The 24171-nt window shown below is 39.9% G+C and overlaps 1 protein-coding gene across 2 annotated transcripts; it reads left to right on the top strand.

Moving 5' to 3' along the window:
• The first annotated feature begins 1951 nt into the window (after positions 1-1951).
• On the top strand, positions 1952-24086 carry LOC130181996 (mitochondrial fission factor). Of its 2 annotated transcripts, XM_056396501.1 has the most exons (8): positions 1953-2180; positions 3596-3788; positions 7549-7673; positions 12469-12575; positions 16152-16343; positions 18283-18366; positions 20602-20671; positions 20774-24086. In XM_056396501.1, exons 2-8 carry the CDS (start codon positions 3599-3601, stop codon positions 20903-20905), a joined length of 900 nt encoding a protein of 299 aa, XP_056252476.1. In that variant the 5' UTR covers positions 1953-2180; positions 3596-3598; the 3' UTR covers positions 20906-24086. The 2 variants fall into 2 exon arrangements, with proteins under 2 accessions (XP_056252477.1, XP_056252476.1); XM_056396502.1 differs by lacking the exon at positions 18283-18366 and having other exon boundaries at positions 1952-2180.
• The last annotated feature ends 85 nt before the right edge of the window (positions 24087-24171 follow it).

Raw genomic sequence — 24171 nt, 5'->3', positions numbered from 1 at the left:
CAAAGGAAACAGTCTATACATATGGATTACACAGCGGTTCTTTGACTGTAATAATAATAATATGAACATTCTGGATGTCATGTAGTGTGTGTTACCTTGTGTGAAGGATGCTGACAGTATGGTCACATGAAGGACCTTGTCTTAAAGTCTACATGTTACATTTCAAACATTCTATAGGATAGAAGTTTGGGATTAAACTATCTCATAGGAACATCTCATGAGTTACAGAACAGCTAGATATTTAATTTTACGTTCTTCCTCAGATCTGTGTCTGTGAAGAGAGTTCTGCTGGTCACTACCCAGGATGGGAATGTGGGTTGTAGTTTATGACTCTTATCTAGAGAGGGACAGAGGAAGGGAGGTTGGTGTGTGTGTGTTCATGCATGGCACAGAGAGGCCAGGATTCACACCTTAGTGTTAATCAGTCCTTTTGTTGTTACTTGTCCTATACAAGAAACAATCAAATATCATTAGATAGAGTTTTATTATTACGAGATTTTGCCTATATTCTCCAGTTGCCTGGTGTCCATTGGTTGATCCTCTGGAGCTGACCCTTTGACCTTTGGTCTGGTTCTGTGCCGTTCAGACATGCTAAAAGCATTGACTGTTTGTGGAAGAGGGGTCCTTTGTCTCTGTTTCCTATCAATTTGATAGTTTGATGGTGGGAAGAGTCGCAAAGTGTGAATTGTGGGTCTGTAACTCTGCATGTCTTTACAATTAACTTCTTCAATGGCTTGTGACTGATGCCAGGCCAGGTATGTACGCTACACCAGAGAAAACACAATTGTTCATTTGTGCTCTCCTATCGCTCCGAGCAGTTCATTATGCTTCAATCATTGTGTTATGGTGTCATTCTGTAAATTTGAACTGAATTGTCTCTTTAACTTGTGATTCTCTCCAGAGAGCCTCAGGATGAGGTTTACTGCCTATCTGAGAGTAAGTCATGACTACTATGAAGGAAAACATGCTTTCATATCAGAATGTACTCAGTTTGATCTAACAAAGCACAATTCATATATATATATATGTATATTATAATTTCTGCAAGAACCAATCGGGTGATAATATTTGGATATCTTGTAAATCTGACAAAAAAAAACCTGACAAAATGAATTTCACTTGGTGTTCCAAATATATGACTAAGCAATCAGGAATAGATTTCTGGTTAATATCTTGAGAATTAGAAAAACAGGTAACGGATGTATATATTGAGCCATCTGTACTCACTTATCAAAGGCTTATTTACAAATCAATAAGTCTAAATAAGACAGTGGGAGGAAAGAAACCCAACACAAGTTATTGGAAATCAAACAACATAATTTAATGGGATCCACATATAGATGCTGCTAAAATAATAATTAATGAAAGTTGGACTAAGGCTAAGGTATTGAAATCATATACTGGACACTGGGAATTTATAAAATATAAAATCAGAGGATTGGCTATTCATGGGGGAGAGCAAATAGCAAATGCTGAACGAATAAAAGAGGATATATAATTAAAGAAATTATTATGATATATGGAAAGCAACATCTATGTCAACAAGATAAAGATAGTTTAACAAAATTACAATTAGAATTATAGAAAGTTTACAAAGATAAGGCAAAAGGAGTTTTTGTAAGATCTAGAAGGAAATGGCTGGAAGAAGGAGAAAAGAATACTGAATATTTTTTAACTAACTTTTTAAACTTTAAGTTTCAGAAAATGCCAACGATAACTCTTGATTTATTACAGCCTTTTAGGATGTTTTTCTTATGTTATTTTATTTCAGAAGTTGAGATTGTTTCCTCCATTTTCAATGTTTTATAGCTTTAATAAGATGACATGGAAAATGTTTTAAATAATAAAGCATTAAAAAAAAAAAAAACAGATCCAACTGCTGCGGCCTTGCTCCCGCGAGGTTTTAATGTCATGTGACGTGATGACGGTCTGGTCACCGGAGGAAGTCGGACAAAATTCTAACGAACATGCACTGTAGTCCAGCAAGAGCGAGCATCACGTCGGCGCTACGCACTGCTGCAGCTCACCTTCGCTCATGCGCGAGATACCATCTGCCCCCATGGTGCTTTTATTCTGAAGGACACTTTTATTCCGAAGGATTCTGACCATAAGAGTTGGAAGTACAAGTTGTTAGCCAAGCAGACCAGTTGTTAGACAGTGACTGAGTCACCCTAATCAAGGTTTGTAAACCTTTATTGAGTTGTTTTACTTCGTACTTGCTTTTACACATACATCTGATGCTACTGACTTCAGAACTGTGTCCTGTCAGGAGGTTTGAAATTTGACCTCTTGTTAGCTGTCGGCAGCAACCTGTTGCTAGCTAACTAACCTTAGTTCGCTAGTCGGCTATATTGGGTAACGTGCTGCTCTGCGGGAAAATACTGTTGACTGGGACTTGTTGACAACGACGCAGGCGCTGTCAATAATGAGCCTCTGGATCAACGCATTTAAGGTTTTCCTTTGTAAAGTTGCGATGATAATGCGAGGTAAAACGAGTTGTGAAGAAGTTGATCTACAGTATTAGTCATGGTATGGCCCCTATGCTAAAAAGCTGTGGTTGCATGACCGCTAAATTTTAAGACATTTTCTTCTTAGTAATGTTTAAGAAAGTAAACCCAGAGACCACTCTGAAGATGAAAATGGGACATGATGAACTCTGTCGCAGCTGATATATGCAACGCAATCAGCTCTGGCAATGAGCAGTGAGGGCTCATAGTCATACTAAAGCCAGAGGAGTAAAATTTCATAAGGAGAAGACAGCGAACCTCAGCATTGCACTGTACTGACCACGAAACGTGAATGCTGTCTATTATAGAGTGGGTTGGGGGGGGGGGGGGGGTTAATTTAAAAAATATCAAATATATGTTATACACTTTTTTAAAACAAATATAAGAAAATAATATTAAATCAACAGCCTTAAGCTAACTTCAAGGACCCAAGCTGAAAGTTTTCTGCAACCTGACTTTGAGAAGAATTATATGACAATATGACATGAATATTGAGAGCACATTTCTGGACTGTATATTTCTGGAATGTATAATCCATTCATTTTTAAAAGAAAAAGGAACCTTCCCAATGCTAATTGGTACTTGAGAGATTGTTAACCTTTTCTCTGAAGCATGGTTACGTCATCTGATGAAAAAGCAAAATAAAGAAGGATTTCAAGATGCTATAGCCACATTTTAAGTATGTGATCATATATTAATGGCTCATCCTTCTCGTCCATGGTCCCACCCACCACCTAGATGTCTGTTACGTTGTATTAACAATTAGCCTAACCTTCCTTCCTGTTGGCCACTCCTATTTATTTGATTATTTATTGTTATTTCATTGCATGAAATAGATGCATGCATTAAAATTTAGAGTTACTTATGCAGGTGCATTTGAAATCTTTTTGCATCTCAGTGTTCCTCAGTCAGGTGTTAAAAGCACTTATAAAACCAAGATGAAAACACAAATGAGGAGGATGCTTTATAATGTCAGTGAAAGATACTCTGGATTTCTGACTAAGTAAATAATTATTTATGCTTAAACTTGAAATTTTTGCTTGTACAGGTGTTTTCATATGATGATGGCTTTCACTTTGTAACTATAGGAAATGTCCCAGGTCCCTAGTCGTGATGCGGCATTCATGGAGGTCATCAACAAGAACATGCGTGTCCCAGAGCACCTGAGTGTTGGCCCAAGGCAGCAGCAGTTTGTGGAGGAAGTAGGTGAGGCCATGAGGTGGCCCGAGGAGCACTCACCTGCTTGCACTATGCAGGTCCCCGATAGGCTGACATACACAGGTAGGTTCCCAAAAGTGTTTTGAAACTGCTGTGCAAAGACTGAGTGATGTACTGTATTGTGAGTGTAAGAGTTTTCAAGTTTCAATTCAGTTTTATTTATATAACACCGAATCATAACAGAAGTTATCTCGGGTCTAGACCATAGAATACAGCAGAAATGCAGATTCCACATAAAGATGTAGAATGATAATAAGAGCAATAGTAATAAAAAGACAACAGGGAATATGTCAAATAACAGCAATAATGAGACTAATAACAAAAATAATACGTCTAATAATAATAACGGGCCCTTGCACTCCTGCGCACCTCGGGGGGCTTGCAGCGCGGCATTTGAAGCAGTCATACATCATAACAACCGCTGGACACTGCACTCACGGGTTAAGATTAATTACACAGACCATGTGGCTGCAGAAAAGATGTACAGCATTTTTATATGCATTTTTAATTGTAACCACTAGATGGAGCAAGTGACAACACAATAGGCACACATGAGGCTCTGTATCATACTGTACAATGAAAATGTCATGTAAAGCGCAACTGGTCACTGTTCGGGAATACACGCACAAAGCTTCGCAACAGGCTCACAAATGTGAGAGTGGAAAAACTGGTGGCCATTCGGGCAAACCTAAGGCTCTTTGAGCCTGACACAGAGCCATCCTCAACAAGGCGGGACAATGACACTGAAGAGGAGGAGTCGGAGTTGGATGTTGAGGAGGTGAACATGGAGGATGTTAATGAGGCCCAGGAAGAGGCCATTGCCTGAAAGGGTTTGGCAAAAATGCAGAACATTTTTTTTACTTTTTGATTGGGTGGGGGAGGGGGAATGAGTAATATTTTATAAAACATTCATGTTTTTGTTGTTCGATGAAAGAATTGATTGTAAAGTTCTAAAAAAAAAAAATCTACTCAAATAAATCTGTTGAAATGTCATGTTTTTTAATTGTATTATTTTGCATGGATGTCTGCTTAAAACAAAATGTTTATATTTATGTATGGATATGATACAGTTTGTTTAAATTACCTCAAATTTCCAGTTAATTCCCATAAATTTCCATAGAATACTTGAAATATTTCCAAATTTACTGAAAATTACTAATAAATGCCTGGATATGATTAGTCTCTGTGAAACATGGCTTAAACCAAATATTATTCTTCCTCTTATTGAGGCTTCCCCACCTGATTATACTAATGCACATGCTGCTCGAGCCACTAAGCAAAGTGGGGGTGTGGCTTTAATCTGTGACTCAGATTTCAGGTTAACGACTAAACGGGAAGTGACCTTTAACTCCTTGGAGGCTCTTATACTGAAATCTTCTTCATCAGCTAAGATTAGCCCTCACCAGGATGTCAGACTATGACCATTTCATCTTGTGGTACTTTAAAGACCACCTAGCCCTTATTCAGAGTTCTTAGAAGAATTTATCTTAGTTCTTCTCACTGACACTGACGACATTCTAATTATTTTGACTTTAATATTCACTTGAATAAGGCCTGGGATCCTCTAAGTAAAGCCTTTCAAGCAATTATTGACACTTTTGGTTTCATCCAGTTTGTGGCTTAACCAACTCACTGCAATGGCAACACTGTAGACTTGATCCTATCCCGTGGAGTTCGTGACTGTCTCTCCTGTCACTTCTGCAATCTCTGATGACTTTTTTTTTTTTTTTATCAAGTTTGCTAGCATGTCCAAACATTACTAGCTCAAATGTATTTACCACACGACACATTTGTCCAGTAACTGTAGCTGCTCTTGCTGAGAAACTACTGGAGGCCCTCGCTCCCGTCACTGTAGCAACTGATTCCATCGAAATTTGTACTAGTAAATTAAACACAGCTCTGTCTAACCTCTTGGACTCAGTTGCTCCTCTCACCACTAAAAACCAGACGGTTAAAGAGGGCTACACCGTGGTTTACTGAAGAAACACGAGACCTGAAGCAGGCCTGCAGGAGATTGGAGCGTAAATGGCACAAATCAAAATCTGAAGAACTTTACTTTCTGTGTTAAAATACAAGCCTGCTCTCTCCCCTGCTAGAGCAGCCTACTTCTCTCAGTTAATCAGTAACAATAAACACAATCATAGATTTCTTTTTGAGACTGTAGCTAAGCTCACTTAGCAGCAGCCATCTCTTAGCTGCTTGCCCCTTTACAGCGCATGACTTTCTGGACTTTTTCAGTAATAAAATAGATGCGATTAGACATAAAATCACCTCTTCTCTTGTCCCTATTAACTTCTCTAACTTTCAAAACGTAAAACGTATTTTTATGCCTTAACTTTCAGTTAACTTCTTATTCTTTTACAAACTTAGGCTCTGTACCTGTTGCCATCCTACCACCGGTGGGTGGGCCTGATCGCAATAAATCAGTAAACTCACTACATTACAGTCCAGGTTGTTCTTTCTGTTCAACTTTCTGAGTATCACTGCATCATTCTGACTGTTTGTTTTTTCCCTCAAGCCCATGAAATGCCCAGGCTGTGTGCCTCTCTCTCTTCCTTCTCTATCTCCTTCCTGTTACTTTCCGCAGCTCCTTCTGCCTCCAGAGCTGCAGCTGTAGAGTCTGGATCTGCAACTGCAAACCACATACTGCCCCCATGATCCTGTTTAACACCTGCTGCTAAACCTGCTAAAATTTACTATAATTAATAATGATGATTATTAATGTTATTAGCTTTTATTACTATTTTTATCAGTAGGAGCACTACAGTTGCCATTACATTACTATTGCTGTTACTGCCGCCACTATCACTATTATTAATATTGCTATCATTTCACGTTCTTGTTCTTTTCTTCTGGGCCCTACTTGCTCTGTTTTTTGATAAAGGTTTCAAGTTTTTGTGGAATATATATGTTCTTTTTTCCCATTCCTTTCACATTCAACATTTTATATAATATTACTGCAAGTAGATTCACATAGCATTGTGCACGTTGCAAACAGAAAAAAATTTGTAGTATGTTTGATTACCATTTTACAGCCAAGCTCTTCCAGAGGTTTTGTGGACGGTGGGTGGGTCTGATTTTAGCCACTTCCTTGCGACAGCCTTTTTGCCTGCTGCCAGAAATATTCAGATCAGTTTCTCATCATTGATAGTCCACCCTGGCCTGAGATGTCACCCATTTGTACAGTATCACATTCTAAAGGGAATGGTGACTCCAATTACATTATTAATATGTTTATGAATTACCATACGACAAGGAAAAATGTTAAAATTTTCCTTCTCCTTCCACTTCTCTTTACATGTTGTGGATTTGCCGAACTTAAAGGGATCTATAGAAATCATTTTGTTCCAGACAATGTTTTTTTCTCAATGGTTTTAAAACTCTGAAATACCCCCTTGTGAACAAATGTGGAATAATTCAAGCCTTTTGTGATCCATTTTCAAAATATATCATCAGATCTATTACGAATAAATTCCGTTTTGTAAGCACACCACCATATCAGTTTAGATGAATCACCTAGGCCACATAATTTTACTGTGTCATGCCAGGTTTTTAATACTGTATTAATCCAAGGGTTATCTTTAATTATCATTTTATTTTGTAATTCAGTATCTGCTATCATTGCTGCTTTTGGTAAATAAAGAGTATGTTCATTCATTGTCTAGGCTTGACCAAACAAACCGGACTTGATTTCTTAATTCTGTTGTTGAAACCTGGTTTTCTTATGTTGGTTTTTCCAAAATTAAAATCAAATCCATGTAGTTAAGAACCAAAACATAGTGCTGCATGAAAGTGAAATCTTGTCTTCTTTCATCACCCACAGAAGCCCCTGATATGAGCCCCAGACCTCTGTTCAGCCCGTCCAGACCGATAATCTGCAGCCCTCTGGGTCTAGAACCATGCTGGGAGAGTCCATCTGGAGAGGTCTTCTTAAGAGAAACATCGCAGGTACCTTCTTCTGTAATGAGAAGATGCACAAAGGTCATCGTTCTTATGTGCAGTATATCACCAAACAGCAACTTTGGAATGTATGAAATGTCTGTAAGATAACAAACAACAATGATCTACAGTATGTTGAAGATATTTATAGGAATATTCCAGTGCGGTCTTATCAAAATTAGAATAAGTGTATATCAAGCACAGTGAAAGCCTGATGACATGTTACTGTAAGGTTATGATTTGGAACTTGTTTGAGAATAATGGGGCTCATTGACCAATATCGTCTTTTGTACTTACTTAAATTCTTTCCTAAGTTGTTCTTAAGAAAGTAATTAAGAAAATCTACATCAGATTCATGAATGTGTTCTTAAACCGCAGAATTGTGCACACCTGTGTTCTTAGATTGATGAATGCAAATCTCCTTGTAAATTGAAAGTGTGTGCCAGCTGGCCCTAATAAGCATAGGTAAAAGCCCTAAAATGCCTTTAAAAGGGCGTGAGACTGAAGGGTCATGTGCAGACACAGACATAAGTCGCAAAGAGGTAACGTAAGGAATGGAAGGAATGCTTGCAGCACACCATTTGAAGCGGTTGCACATCATATCGTACTAGGTGGAGCCAGAGACCAAGCAATGAGCACACATGAGGCTCAGTATCAGACTTTACACTGAAAATGTCATGTAAATTAAATGATTGTCACACAAGAGTTAATTCCTGTTTGGGGAATATTGGACAATATACAATAGAGTTAAAGCCACTGAAGATTGGGGATTTTTCCTTGTATTCTCAAATACGTTCCGCAAGGTGGAAGCAGAGGATCAGAGTAAGATCAGAGGCAGAGCAGAGTCCATCATGCATCAAAATTGAATGTGGTCCAGAGTCCACACCGTTCAACTGAAACTCACAATTTTCACAGGAAAGCATCATCTAGGTCTAAAGCATACTGTGACCACGTTCGGAGAAGATTGGACAAAGTATAGTATAGTAATGGTAGTAAGTTTGATGGCGAAGGATCGAAGTTTGCCGCGCCACCACGGGCCAATGAATACTCAAAAGCTGTTCAGTGTAGTGTTGCACCCGTCTGAAGATGAGGATAAACCAACAATGATCTTGGAATTGGACAATATGTGACATTAAGCTACTTCCTGGTTCATATGTAACTCACTGCCAGAGCCACGTCCTTAAGTGAAAACTTAAAATTGACATCCATGAAGCATCAGCATCTTCAACAAATTATTTTCTGACCCTTTTATTGAGGGCCAGGAAATAATAAAGAAAAAGAAAATCATATCGCTATGAGTATAACTAAATACACATAGGTCTGTTCAGGGGGAAACTCTTATCATGTTTATGAGCCATGGGGCCATATGGACTGTGCATGGTGGAGTTATAGCGATTTGAATTTTCATGGGGAAGGATATAAGTCACAGTTTTCACTATTGTGCATCATCAAGTTGTTAAGCATTTCCTGACCATGTCTAGGTCAAGATACGATCGCAGTATATGAAAGTGTAAAACTGGACACTTCCTGTTTCCACAAGGAGGCGCTATGAGTATAACAAAATTGGAGCATAAAAGTGTGTTCAGGGCTGGACTGTTATCACACACAGAAACTTTGGGGTCATTTGGAGATTTTGTATTGGAATGAAAGAGAGTCAAATTTTCAGGGCGAAGGATCGAAATTCGCTGCGCTGTAGCGGGCGGGTCCTATGATGAAAACTCAAAAGCTTTGCAATTTAACTTCACAAAGGTCTTAAGATGACACTCACCGATCAGCAAGTCGATCGGATGAATTCCCTAGGAGTTTGTTAAAGTATGACGTCTTGAAATCGCATAAATTGCAGATTGACGGCAAAATATTGGTTTTAGGGTATGGGTTGGAATACGTTTTTTCTGGGTTTTGAAATGGTACATGTGCCTGCCAAGTTTTGTGCAAGTAGGTGAAACCCTGTGTGATTTGTGCAACAATAGGTGGTGCTATTGAGCTATTTTGCTGTGACCATGGGGGAGACCCATAAAATATCGAAATTTACACCAGACTGGACTAGTGTGCAAAGTTTTGGTGATATGCAAATCCTTTGATAACTTTTTGTCATCATCGTCTCAAGATTCTATCTGCCAAGTTTCATGCCAATCGGACTCAATGCCGAGGAGGAGTTAGATTTCATGATTTTGTGAAAATATTTTACAGACGCAAATGGGCCTATGTCACGAGTTTCAGCTACTTTCACTGAACACGCCCATATAAGGTTTTTGAATGTGCCATGTATGGTTTGGGAGTCAGAGGCCAAAACGCTTCGTCCTCATTTATAGTGCCACCTATTGGTGGACATGGGTCATTCTTGGTGTCCGAGGTACTTGCAGGGATCTGTACCAGCCCTTCAAATTTCATGCCATAATCTCTTATCGTTTAGGCTGCAGTACCACTTTTACCAACAGAAAAACAATAAAAAATAATATAAATCTTTATAAATATAATTTGCCGGAACTGGAAACCACACTGCCTTGCTCACTGTATTGCTCACTCTCATGTATGTGATAAAGCATTTCAATCTTCTTCTCAAGCTCCATTATCCTCTCAATAAGTCATTCACAATCCGAGCATCTTACCGATTTTGCAGGGTTTTCGATTATTTGTCTTTTGCCGGTTAGAGAAGCTTTGCCAGGCTGGAGTAGTAGGTGAGTTTGTTTTGGGAGCGTGTCCAAGAAGTAAATTTTCAGCAAATCCACTATAGAGGTTTTCGTTAATGCTGGTAAAGACAGTAATTATAGTTCTCTTTGGAAAAGTAGCCTATAGGAAATTAAAATGCAAGCACATAGCATATAGAAAGCAGAGAGCTGAGGAAAACACGTCTGCACTGTAGCACAGCATAGGCAATAGTTTAGCCTTTATTCACCTCAACTCCAGAACGTAACAGACTTGTATTAGAGACAGGTCTTTATTTCGAACTCCCTCTGTAAGTATGAAGTCTTGTTTCCAGTCGCTTGCTGTGTCAAAGTTACTGTATTACTTATTAATACAAATACAACACTTCCTTTAACCGTCCTCTGCCTCCTTTAGTAATAATGATACATTTAATGAAAGGAGTTTATTTGCTGTAATGGAGGCAAGGTGCATTGGAAATGCTCCACTTCCCTGCAGCTTCCAAGCAGCCAGGAATCCAGAGCAGCTCGGTTGAGGTGTTGCCCTAAGCCCCCGGTTGGCATCCATACATGGTCCAGGTTTACACCCAGTCTTATTTGAAAAAAAGTTGTAAACACCCTGTTACAGCCTCCCTAAGAAAACAGGCTCAACTGGAGACTGGAACATATGAAGGATGCCAGACAGAGATGCCAAGAACAAGAATTTTTTTTATTTTAAACACAGGAAAAAACATACTCAGAAAACTAAAGAAAACAAAAGAGAGATGGAGATCCCGGCCAAAAAGAACAAAAAAAGAGGAGGAGCTAAACCAGCCACTCCATGGGCAGTCACAATCAGGTACTCCCCTCTCAACTGCCTAACGCGAACCAAACTAAACCAAAACACAAACCGATAACTGAACTACCAGTGATCTCCAAGCCAGAAACTAACATAAGAAACTAAAACAACAAAACCGAAAACCACATGGGGAGGAGAGTCCACCCCTCAAGCAGTTCGCAGACGTGTGGCAAATGAGCAGCAGCGCTCTCCACTCCTCAGGTCCCTCCATTTATGTCAGGATCCATAATTGACATCAGGTGCTTCACTCCCATAGGAGAAACAGAGAGAGAGAGCACCAGAGGGAGCAACAGGCAGCAAGAGTGAGGGAGAGAACACAACAACCAATCATTTACATCTTAAGAAATACACACAACCTCAAATGTAAAAGCTATTAAAAATGATATAAATAAGGTAATATAAGTTTAAAACGTTGCAAATACGGCAATAAAAGCAGCTAAAACTAGACCTCCTATAGCCATTATGTACAGCCAAACAACTACGCAGCGAAAGCTGACAGCATGGCTCACATAGTTTTGGGGAAGAATCTCCCTGCTTTCAGTTCTTGCTTTGAGGGAGCAGATCTGTCTATCAGAAGGGAGGTAGGTAGGCTAGATTGTTGCTCTTACACCATGATGCCATCCCCTCCACCTTGCTCCGCTAGGCTCTCTCATTGTTATCCTTAATCAGCCCCTCCACCAGTATGTCATCAGCGAATTTCACTATGGTGATGGAGTACAATCATGTTTGTATAGGGAGAAAAGTGACCAAAGCTGAGGGTGCATGTGCTGGATGTGCAGGTGCCGGCCTACACCACCTGTGGTCTGTGTCTGGGGCAGAGTGAAGAGCCCAACCCCAGGCTCCTGAGCTCAGGGATCAGTGCGGGACAAGGGTATTAGAAACAGGAGCAGTAATCAATAAAAAGCGGGCATACGTTATTCCCCTTGCTGATGTCCAGGTGAGAGAGGGTGATGTGTATTAAACGGGAGATGACGTCGTCTGCACTCCTGTTTGGACAATAAGCAAACTTCAAGGGATCAAAGCAGCAATCCAAGGCCCTGATGATGACAAACGACAAAATAAAGACTGAATGTCTTCGGTCTGTGTCAAATGGCTACAGGACATATATTGAAACATAAACAAAATAACAATTTACCTTTAGTTTTTAGCAGAATTATGAAACTAAAACAACCCCTCCCTTCAGAATTGGTCCATATTAAGAACAGGATTTTCTGTTTTTAAATTACCAATGTAAAGAGCAGGTGTTGCTTCTTTCAAAGCTCTACAGATGTATTACACCTTTAAAGAAACCTGTCTGCTGAATATGTCTCTAACTGTTTGACAGAGTCCCATACGGAGATCTTACAGTGACCAAAGCTTTGGCAGGACGCCGCCTAGCACACCGACCCAGCTGAAACAGGCTCTGGCAGTGCCCAGACATCCATCAAGCTCGTAAGTACTGTAAGATTACCCATGTAGTTTGTGTGAATAATTTTTTCCTGCTATTTAGCATTGATTCGGCTGGAGCAAATCAGTTCTGTTTATTTAACTATGATTCTACAACAAATGCTGTGTCAGAATTTCTTTCCTTCACTTAACAGAAATTTGGAGCGCATACATGCATATAAGTGAATAAGAACATTTGGACACACATGCGTGTGTGCGCGTGTGTGTGTGCACGCATGTGCGTGTATTTAAACATATACAGTGGGGTCCAAAAGTCCATGGCTGTGGGGGCTTTCTGTCTCCTCCTGCAGTTACTCTCTATTGTCTGTTAACAGCAGGGAGAGCCAGAGTTCTGCTCTACTTTCACAGGATCTCCAGGTGAAGCCAGAGTTTTACTATAGCTACAGTCATGGCCAAAAATATTGGCACCCCTTCACTTCTTTCAGATAATGCACCATTTCTCCCAGAAATTTATTGCAATTAAAAATGCTTTGGTATTCAATGTTTATTTCTTTTGTCTGCATTGGAACAACACAAAAAACAGAGAAAAAAAGCCAAATCTGATATCATTCCACACAGAACTCCAAACATGGACTGGACAAAATTATTGACACCTTCAACTTAATATTTGGTAGCACACCCTTTGGAAAAAAATAACTGAAATCAAGCGTTTCCTGTAACCATAAATGAGTTTATGACACCTCTCTACTGGAATTTTGGACCAGTCTTCTTTTGCCAACTGCTCCAGGTTTCTCAGATTTGAAGGGTGCCTTCTCCCAACTGCTGTTTTGAGATCTCTCCACAGGTGTTCTATGGGATTTAGATCTGGACTCATTGCTGGCCACTTGAGAGCTCTCCAGCGCTTTGTCTTTTTTAAAATTCTCTTTTTATTATGATTTTACATGGTTCACATGTTCATTAACATTACAATTCACCATTCATCTGTAAACTACAACTGAATCACACAGCAGTATATTTGCGATTCCATAAATAATACAGGGATGAATGATTGGTCCTTCCACCAAAATATATTAGAGATGAATTCTATAAAATACAGAATAAGAACTAAACTCCCTAGAACAGGAATGCTGGGGTGCACCTTTATGATACTAAAAAACCTTCACAAAAGGGTTGAAAGAAAAAAGAAAAGGGAAAGGGACATAAAACTTAACATTAGATAAAAGATGGTCTTACCGATGTGACATACATAATCCATCTTTCCAATTTTTTTCAAAAACACACCTTGTTGTAGTCTTATGGCAAAGGTAATTCTTTCCATCTTAAAAATGTCATAAATGATGTCAATCCACTCATTTACCGTGGGTTTTTCTAGTTTTAGCCACTTCCTCGTAATGGCTTTCCTACACACCCTTGAGATTGTCCATGCTTTTCCACAATTTTGGTTCTCAAATCCTCAGACAATACTTTGCTCTTCTTTCTTTTCTCCATGCTCAATGTGGTACACACAGATGCACAACACAATGGTTGAGTCAGCTTTTCTCCATTTAAACTGGTTGCAAGTGTGATTTCTATATTGCCAGCACCTGTTACTTGCCATAGGTGAGTTTAAATACAAATTAAAGGAGCATCCCATGCTTGAAATCCTATTATTTCTTACAATTTTGGAAAGGTGCCAATAATTTTCTCCAGTCCATTTTGGACCGTTTTTTTGTGTTGTTCCAGTGCAAACAAAAGAAATAAACATGTCAATACCAAAGCATTTTTAATTACAACAAATTTCTGGGAGAAATGGTGCATTATCTGAAAGAAGTGCAGGGGTGCCAATATTTTTGGCCATGACTGTATATATGACATCTGTGCCTTCAAAGCTACTGTTAATCTGGGTCGATCCAGCATTCCTGTTTGTGTCTCCTTCTGTGTGAACTATTCAATAAACTGAAAAACAGACTTGAGGTTACCTTTGAAGCACAATTTAACCTTAGCAGCTGACTCACATTTACTTGCTAGTCAGCTATGTGATGTGAAAACTAAAAGTAGTGCTGGGTGTTGGCCTCAGCTCTTTTTGAGGTGCGGACCAAAATGTGTCTGTTGCTTTGAGTACGAAGAACAGTCACATCTAGAAAGTTGGTATTTAATGCTTGGTTAGATTCTGTGGGTTCTTTATTTATTTAGGGTTGCAACTAAGAAATATTTCCATAACTTTTTTGATTAATCCAGTAATCATTTAGTCATAATATGCCAGACAATAGTGAAAAATGCCCATAAGATTCAGGTTACAATGATATAATATGAAGAAATGTACATGCTCAAATTGGTGAAACTGGAAACAGAAAATGTTAGGCATTTTTGCTTGATAAATAACCTCAAAGATTTGTCAATTGTCAAATGTATTGATAAATTTTCTCAAATAAGTTAAACACGACAGCTTGTCGAGGCAAAGCAAAAAACTAATTGTTTGGTATTGTTACAGAAAGCCTGGCTACTACCCAAAGCAAAAAACAACTATAAGAATCCTAATTTAAATTAGAAACCCTGATCCTAGTGCTGTGATAAAGGAGGAGTGAAACACCTGGTTGTATCAATAAGTAGATGGTAGGTTTTGCTACTGATCTAGTAGAAATAAGGCCAATTCAGTGTCGGCTCCGAACCCTGTCGAATCCCAGTGCTCTCTCCATAGTTGGACTCGTGAGACAAAGCCTAGTTGGGCCACTGCATCAATGGACAGTAAAACTATCTGTTAAATCGGTACCAGCCAGTTCCAGGGCTGAATTTCCATGGCGCTCTCTATCTAGTGAATGCCTGTCTGATGCACTTGTTTTTATCTCGGTTTCTGTCATTCTCCCTCTTCACCTTCTTTGCTTCCTCCAACAGCGAGACTCTCTTTCTTTTGTTGGATAGTTTCCACAGTTACTCCTGTTCTTTTTCCACTGCCCAGGGAAAGCTACTGAGAGCTACTGGAGAAAACAAAAGCACTATTCTCTTTCTGTTTTGGTTGGGCAATGGCAGGCACACTTGCTTTGTAAATCAATCCTTCATTTTTCTGAGAAATTTTGTGCCTTGTGGCAGATAGAATTCCATAATGAAAATGAGCCTTATAGGAAACCAGATGGTGTCATTCTATAGCCATTAGATTATGCAATTAACATTTATTTATTTAAAGGTTAAACCAAATAAGTTGTCTATTTTCACATTAAAGGAATCAAATAAAAGGACTATGCTCTATTTCACATCTTAGGCTGTGTTTTGGATGATCTGCAGTTTTCTTGAATTCCAAAACTTATTTTGAAATCTTGGGCCACCATAGCAGCTGATGGGCACAAAACAAAACACTTCTTGTATGCACCTGTATGCCATTAGCGTATTCCTCTCGAATTGGTATTTTTCCACCTTCTCTCCCTATCCTCACCTCTAACCCTCCATTCTCTGTTGTTCTCTCCACCTGTCTTTTTACTTCCCTCTTCCTCTTTTCCTTACTTTCCCTCCACCTGCCTGCTCCCTGCTGTACTTTTCCTACATTCCTCACTTATTATTTTCCTTGTCTCTTATCTTTAATGTCAACCTATGTTGATGTTCTCCTCCTCCTCCTTTCCTCTGGACTCCCTTTACTTCTCTTGGCTGTAGTCGAGGTTCAGGTCGCCATGTCCGCCAGAGCTGCACTGCTCCTCTTTCCACCCAGACCACCGACCCCCAGACCAAGCCTTTCCCTGCCACCCCCCTGGGCTGCCAGTCTCCACACTCCATGCTGCAGGCAGCCAGGCAGCTGGGCCTGCAGACTTCACAGCACCTCCTGCAGATGGTCAGCCAGAAATACAGGTCTGAGTCATATTTTAAAGCATCCAAAGAGCCTTTCATTCTATCCCAAAAAATGCAGGATTCATCTCTAATTGAGAAATACTTGAAAGTGAAATTATTTCACTTCCAAAAAGACAATACATTAAATTATCCGGCACTGATCTATGTAGAAATGATGCCTTAAAGTAATTGGCTAAAAAAGTAAATTATATTATGCTGTTTAGAAGCTGTTCAGAGTAATGTGGAGGTTGTTTAGCCCTTTTGGAGTTCAGTCACCCATTCCTCATTTGGAACCTCTGACCTACCCCCTCTTACTGATATAACAGAAATCCACACTGGCCGAGAGAGCTCAATGCACTGCAACTTCAGAAAACACATGCACATACACACAACACAAAAAAGGTTGTTTATTTTTTTCTGAAGTTGCAGCATGTTGAACCTTGTAGAAGCCACTGTAGAAGTTTCACCCTACAGTGAACTTTGTTTTAGTTTGTAAGCTAATTATACAACATTAACATTACTCTTTGTTCTGCCGGCTAGAGGCACACATATATGCATTATGCATTATGTATTATGTAAATATGTTAGCTAACCCAGAAAAAAATATAGTTATCTTATTCATTTATGGGTCTGGGGGAGGTTTTGTCAAAAGTTCCAGAAATAAGTTTTAAGTCCGGGAACCCACATATAGAAAGACATACAGGTGCAGATAGTAAATCCTCTGTGTTAAAACTTCAGTGTCTCTACTTCCTACCCGTCTGGCTTATAAACACTTTTTATAAACACACTTTTTTCTCCCAATAGAAACAAAAAAAAAGACACTTTTACATTTGCTTATGTTACTAAGTGAGTGCTCCCTTCATGTTTTATATTATAAAATTTTATTTTTTTTTATTGTACATGTGTTGTCTTCCACGGGTCCTTGTCGGCCACTCATCAAGTCTTGCATTCATTTTGATCTTAGATGATCTTTTAGCCTTGGCAGCACCCAGTAAATGCCAATTCATACCTTCTGCTGGGTTTCACTTAGTGTAAATGTTGTCACCCGCCCACGTCCGCCAGAATTTGCGTGGACTACTATGGGGACATCCACGCAGCCTAAAATTTGTGTCTGCGCAGAACTATACACATAACAAGTGCACCGACTGTGCATGCTGCAGATAACAAAATGGATTCTTGTATTGAAAAGAGTTTGTGTGAGGACATCCAGTGTAAGCCACATTTATATCAATACTCTTTGGAAGTTACAAAGAGCCAAATGGTGTTGAACTCCTGGCTGTGTTCTCCTATTCTTGTTAGCTGGCGACACATTCCTCTTGTTCTCTTCTTCTACATCTTGATTTTTATAGCGGTTGGCAAACAACATTGTGGTCCATTTCTGCCACCAACTGGAGTGGAGATCGGGAAATGTGCATGCGTGGAACACCAGACCCACACAAACCCTCAATTGTAGTTTGAGTGGAAGTGAGTGCGCATCCGAACGACCAGAGAAAAGTCACTGCCACTGTCTGTGGAAAGTATGTCCATGCCTCAGCTGTTAGCTTCATGTTCTTATTCATGATAACATCACTCAAGGATCCAGACACAGATCTCAGGTCAAATATTTTTTGTATTGGTAGAGATTTGCTGATGATGAAATCATCTTTTCTGCAGTTGGTAAACTACCCAGCTAGACCATGTGGAAAAATCAACATGCACCTGCTTCGATTTAAATCGTAATGTCTTGCTTGGTGGTGTCAACAGATGTTTGTAAGGGATGAATTCTGTGACGTGTCCTATTTTCAATCATTATCTGCTTTCATTTACTCACTGCCCACTACTCTCATCATGCTCCTCTTCATCTGTCATCTAACATCGCCCGTCACTAGCCACTAAAATCTTTGCATTGTCCCTGCCGGTTACCTGTCATGTTGTTGGAGTGCCAGACTGCAGTTTTTCTTTCTGTCTTGTTGGAATTAAGGTTTAACAACCAAGAGAAGCCTCCACCAGTGAGAGTCATGCCTGAGGTCCCTGTTTCAGCACGTGTGGATCAAAGTGAGAAAAGGTGACTGAAAGGAAAACTGTATGTTTCGAAATACTCTCATGTTTGTGTCATAATGTACCACCCAAACTGCTGAGTAATCACTGCACTGCATCTTTAGTGTGTCCTGGGTGTTAGTTGCTTTTGATGCAGTCTGTGGAATCATAATGTTATGGCACCATGAGTGTGTCTCTTTCAGACAAGTAGTTGAAACTTTCCTGGTGTCCCACAATAATTTCAATGCAATAACTTTATTGTCATTGCACAGTGTACAATGAAATCAAGTGTATCCTGTGGTACATGCAGTAAACATAGCAACATAGAGTAAACATAACTATAGACAAGTAGACACGGTACAAAATATATAAATAAATATAAAACAATAAATAGTATAAAAACACCATATGGGTGAGAATACTTTCAATGTTGCAATGATAGAAAGACTGAAGCAGCTGTTGGGATAGGTTGGCTCTTTTTAGTGTCCTGTCCTACAGCCGCTTCTGTGCTTTCTTCATCAGAGAAGTGACGTTTAGGGTCCATGTGAGGTCCTGGGAGATGCGTGTACCTAGAAATATGAAGGAAGACGCTCTCTCCACTGTGTCTCCTCTGATGTGTAATGGAGCAGGTTCCACACATTTCTACAGTTCCACCATTCTGTCAATCTGCAGACTTCATCCCAGCAGACAGACTCATCACCATTAAGTCCAACCACAGTGGTGTCGTCCGCAAACTTTATTGTAGTGTTTGTGCTGTGAGTTGGTGTACAGTCATACTGTATGTGTAAAGGGAAAACAGAAGACTACTCAGCACACACTCTGGTCTCCAGTGTTGGGTGTCAGGGAGGAAGAGTGGTGGGTTTCCCCCACCTGACTGTCTGTGATGGTTGGTTCATAAGTCCTTGATCAAGCTGCATGTGTACTGGCTCATGGTCAGCAGGTCCAATATTTGGACTCCATTCTGCTGGGGATGTTTGTGTTGAAGTCCAAAAACAGCATCCTCACATATGTCCCAGGTTGTTCCAGATAGGACAGTGCAGTGTGCAGAGCTGTGTTAATGGCATTCCCCGTTAACCTGTTGGCTCTGTAGGCATGACATTCCTTTGTCGTGGTGAAATTCACTGCACCTCCATAGACACCCTGTTCAATGACCCTGAAAAAGCTTTGCAATCTAGCTTCGCAAAGGTTTTAAGATTATACTGACCAAACTTGGAGTTGATTTGATTAAAACTGTAGGAGGAGTTTGTTCAAATATGATGCCTAGAAATGGCCAAAAGATTCACCAAAATTGCACACTAAATTCAAAATGGCGAACTTTTGGTTGGGTTTAGGGTATGGGTCCAAGAGGCTTTTTTGTAGAACTAAATGTGATATACACCTACCAAATTTAATACATCTAGGTAAAACGTACAAACATCGCAAAGGTCTTGAGATTAGACAGATGAAATATGATGTCAATATGATTAATTCTCTAGAAGGAGCTGACTTCCTGTTTCATGGTGAAACATCAAAATTGAAATCTCACAATTTTCACAATAAAGCATCAGTGTGGTTGTGGTGAACCTGCTAGGAGGAGTATATCAAATAGTAAAACATGATGTTTTGTGTTTCCATTTGTTGGCACTATGAGTATTTCTAAATATAGGCATGTAGATATCGTCAGACCGGGACTCTTGTTTGAGGCAGTTTGAACAATGCATGCTGGAGTTACAGCGAGTTGGGGTATAAAGGGCCTCTGTGAAATGGTCTAGAAGACACATAGAGCCATTTTGCCACACCCATGTGCATAAAATATGTACATTTTCACAAGGCCTGACGAGTGTGCAAAGTTTCATGATTTTTGGAATATGATGCCTGAAAGGCGATTCATTTCGGTTAAAAATAATAAACAGTTTCAAGGAGGAGTTTGTTAAAGTATGACGTCTTTAAATCACAAAAATCTAAAAAGCTAATTTCCTGTTGGGTTTAGGGTATGGGTTGTAATAATGTTTTTTGTAGTTTTTGGCATAATACATGTGCCTACCAAGTTCTGTGCATGTAGGTGACACACAGTGAGAGTATCACCACAATAGGGGGCGCTATCGCGCGAAGACTCATAAAATATCGTCATTTTCGCCATGCCTGACCTGCAAAGTTTCATGAGTTTTCAGGCATGATAAAGCCCTCAAAAAGGCAATTTTCATTCAGGATTAATAATAAACACTACAGTTTCAATAGGTTCTTATAATAATGATATGTATCTGTCTCTCTTTTCTCTATTCAGTGCAATGGAGAACTGGAGCCCAGAAGAGGAGGGAGGAGCTGCAGTTGAGTTCATCATCCTCAGGAGACAGGTAGGCAGTGGAAAAGCCCATTTGGCTCATTCCTTGTTTGTTCACCATCACTTTTCCCATCTCTTTCTTCCGCACTCTGTCTGTCTCTGTATACCTGTGTAGGTGATGAAGATGAGTCGCCGGCTGGCAGTACTTGAGACACACAATGCTGAACGGAGGAGTACAGAAGTCATACAGTTCTCCTTGCTCTTCTCCGCCTGCCTACTAAATGCCTGGCTGTGGATCCGCAGATAACACACACACACTGACACACTGATGAGCTAAAACATTATGACTGCCCCTGTGTAATATACTGTTTGTCCTTTGCGTGCTGCCAAATAGTTCCTATCTGCTGAGGCATGGACTGGCACCAAAATGTTTCCAGCACATTCTGTAAATTTTGAGGTGGTAGCCACTGTGGATCAGACTTGTTCCTGCACATCCTCCAACACCCTGTATCAGGTTCATGGTTCTGTTCCTCCTTGGACCACTAGCTAACTACATTTAAATTCAAATGATGCGCTGGCAACAAGTGGCAGCAAGTCCACATAGCTCGTAGTTTTTTGCAATGCATTTGTATATATTAGTATATTTTTTGTTGATTGATGTTTTTATTCTACGTCGTTGTTTTGTCTGACAAAGGCGAAAATAATGTACACAAAGGAAGAACTCCTGGCTTTAAAGTTTACCAGATATGGAGTTAAACATCTCATACTGGCTGAGCTGAAGAAGTCGTACCGTGGATGCAGAGCCGCGGCTAAGCTAAAGGCTAGGAGATGGAGATATAAGCCATTGCTACGATCGATCCTCATGGGAAATTTCAACTCCCTGGCTAAAGAGTATGAGGAACTGGAGGCACTTGTGAAGAACCAGCGAGCATATCGTGAGTGTAGTCTCATGTTTATCACGGAGACCTGGTTAAACGACAACACTCCTGTCTGTTGTGTGGATTTACCCAGCTTCACTGCAGTACGAGCGGACAGAGACGCCAGAGCAAGTGAGAAGAATAAAGGTGGAGGACTGGTTCTGCTTGTGAACAATAGATGGTGCAAACCCGGTCATATCACAGTGAAGGAGAAGATCTGCTGTTGGGATATTGAACTGTTGGCAGTTGGTCTTAGACCGTACTATGTACCGAGGGAGTTCTCACACATCGTTGCCATTGTCGTTTACATTCAACCACAAGCAGAGCCTGAAGTCGCATGTGACGTCACTCACGAGACTGATGCGAGAGTACAGACCCAGCACCCTGGTGGGAATGGAGACAGGGAGAAGCTCAGGTGTGTGCAACATGAGCTGAAGAGGAGATTAAAGCAGGTGAAGGAGTACTACAAAAAGAAAGTAGAGAGGAAGCTTCAGCACAACAACACAAGAGAGGCATGGAAAGGGATGAGGTCCATCACTGGCTATAAAGAGAAGAACAGCCAGGCAACATCAGGTGATGTGGACAAGGCCAATGAGTTCAACCTGTTCTACAACAGGTTTGACAGCCTCACCTGTTCTCTCTCCCACTGCTTCAGCTGCAGCTATCCTACGGCATCTCCTTCACAACCTGACACTGCAGCTGCAACTCCCTCCACACTGTTGTCAAGTCTGGCTGGGTTTGTGCTTGGCAGGAGTCTGGACTCACTCAGGATTGTTGTGGAGAGACGCATGCAATGTAAGATGGAGGCCATCTTAGAAAATACCAACCATCCTCTCCACAACATTCTGGCAGGACAGAGAAGCAGCTACAGGTGCAGCAAACGTCTCATCTTACTGCGCTGCAGGAGGTTCAGGAGATCCTTTGTTCCCACTGCCATCAGGCTATACAACACCTCAGCCAGAGGAAGTGGACTTTTCTAATTATTATTGTTTATTTATTATTAACTGGTTTTATTATTATTATTATTATTATTATTATCAACAATGAGGTAATGGACACATAAATTTCCCCTAGGGGATAAATAAAGTATCTATCTATCCATCTACTGTATCTGTAGTGATCCTCACCATTGCTGAGTGGGAGCACCGCACAAGTCTTCACAGCTGCTCCAAATGACTGTTCATGTAGCAATTAATATATCCCAGACCTTGACATACAGTATATGAGATGAATAGCTTTATTTACTTCATCTGTGAGTGCTCATAATGTTTTGCCTCATCTGCCTACATGAACATTTGTTTGACTAAACTTGTGATGTCCACATTCAACCCGCACTCCATATCCTTCAAAGAAATATCAGCTGTAACATTGTTGTGAGTTGGAAACAGTGATGTGCCTCTTGCATTTCTTGGTCATTTTTTTCATGTCAGAGTGTTTTGTTCTTCTGTTTTGGTTATTATTGCTTTATCTTTTCATCAGAAAATTAACAATTTAAAATGTCAACCATAAATTGAGAATTACTGGGGAAGGGGCTTCTTACTACACCCAACAGTCACTAATGCAGGGAGAAATGAATTGTAGTGGTGCAGAGACAAGTTTACACATCCACAGCAACAGGAAAACGACCAGAATGCACTGCAGCTGTAGGACAGTTTGGGATTCTTGAGGCAACGCTCAAGGTTTCTGACTGAGGAAACTGACTGTTGCCATCACTGTCCTCATGTCTCGTTTCTCCTACAAATGAATATTTTATTGAATGCAGAGGCATTGTTAAGAGGGATTCTGGGAAATGTAATTTATCAAATGTCTTCAGCACTTCCTACAACATCTGTTTACAAAATTTGTCACAGAATGGTGTTATGGAGGGTGTATCACACTACTAGCCCTGCTGTTTCCCTCCTCAACTTGAACCTAATGTCAAACATGTCTCAGCCAACCTGTAACCTGAGAATAACCCCTGAGACTTGGACTAAATGACCTCAGTTAGTAAAAGTAGCCTCCCTTTACTTGTCAAAAGTGGGTTCTCACAAGAACAGCCAAACAAGTGTGTACACACACTTACACACGTTGTATTTGGAAACACTAGTACCAGGCATATTGAGTACAGTCCTGTCAGTTACAGCCTGAAATTCTATTGTTGTGTTCAGCTATGATCATCACTGTCCGTCACAACTCCACACAAAAGATAAATACAATGTAAAATAACATTTAATCAACATTTAATCTAGTTTGTGTTGATTTGTTTATGCTGTGTAATCTGTTTATAGGTTGATTGCACTGTTTGGACTGAAGAATTTAGGGACATTCATTTATTTTAATTGTCTTCATTTAAAAAAATACATGAATTCTAGTGAATAACACAAAACTATTTGGAGACGTGTGATTTTCTGTCTGCTGTGTTTGTTTGATTGGTTAAGATGAAGTTCTTGTGTGAGGGTTTTGATCTACACACTCTAGATGCCATTTGTGAGTTTGTTAAAAATATTGGCAGAGTTTGTCTATTTATTTTTATCAAAGCTCTGCCATTATTACTGTTGATTTAATAAAAGTAGATTTTATATTAAAATTCAATGCTCTGTGAAATGTTTTTTTATGCAAAAACAAACATCTGATTACAGTGAATATGAGACCAAATGCTGGGCAGGAGGTTGTGATT

The sequence above is a fragment of the Seriola aureovittata genome, chromosome 15, assembly GCF_021018895.1.
Source record: "Seriola aureovittata isolate HTS-2021-v1 ecotype China chromosome 15, ASM2101889v1, whole genome shotgun sequence".
In the NCBI taxonomy this organism is placed as follows: domain Eukaryota; kingdom Metazoa; phylum Chordata; class Actinopteri; order Carangiformes; family Carangidae; genus Seriola; species Seriola aureovittata.
The sequence above is the reverse complement of the archived record's forward strand: the minus strand, read 5'-3'. Positions and strand labels throughout refer to the sequence as shown.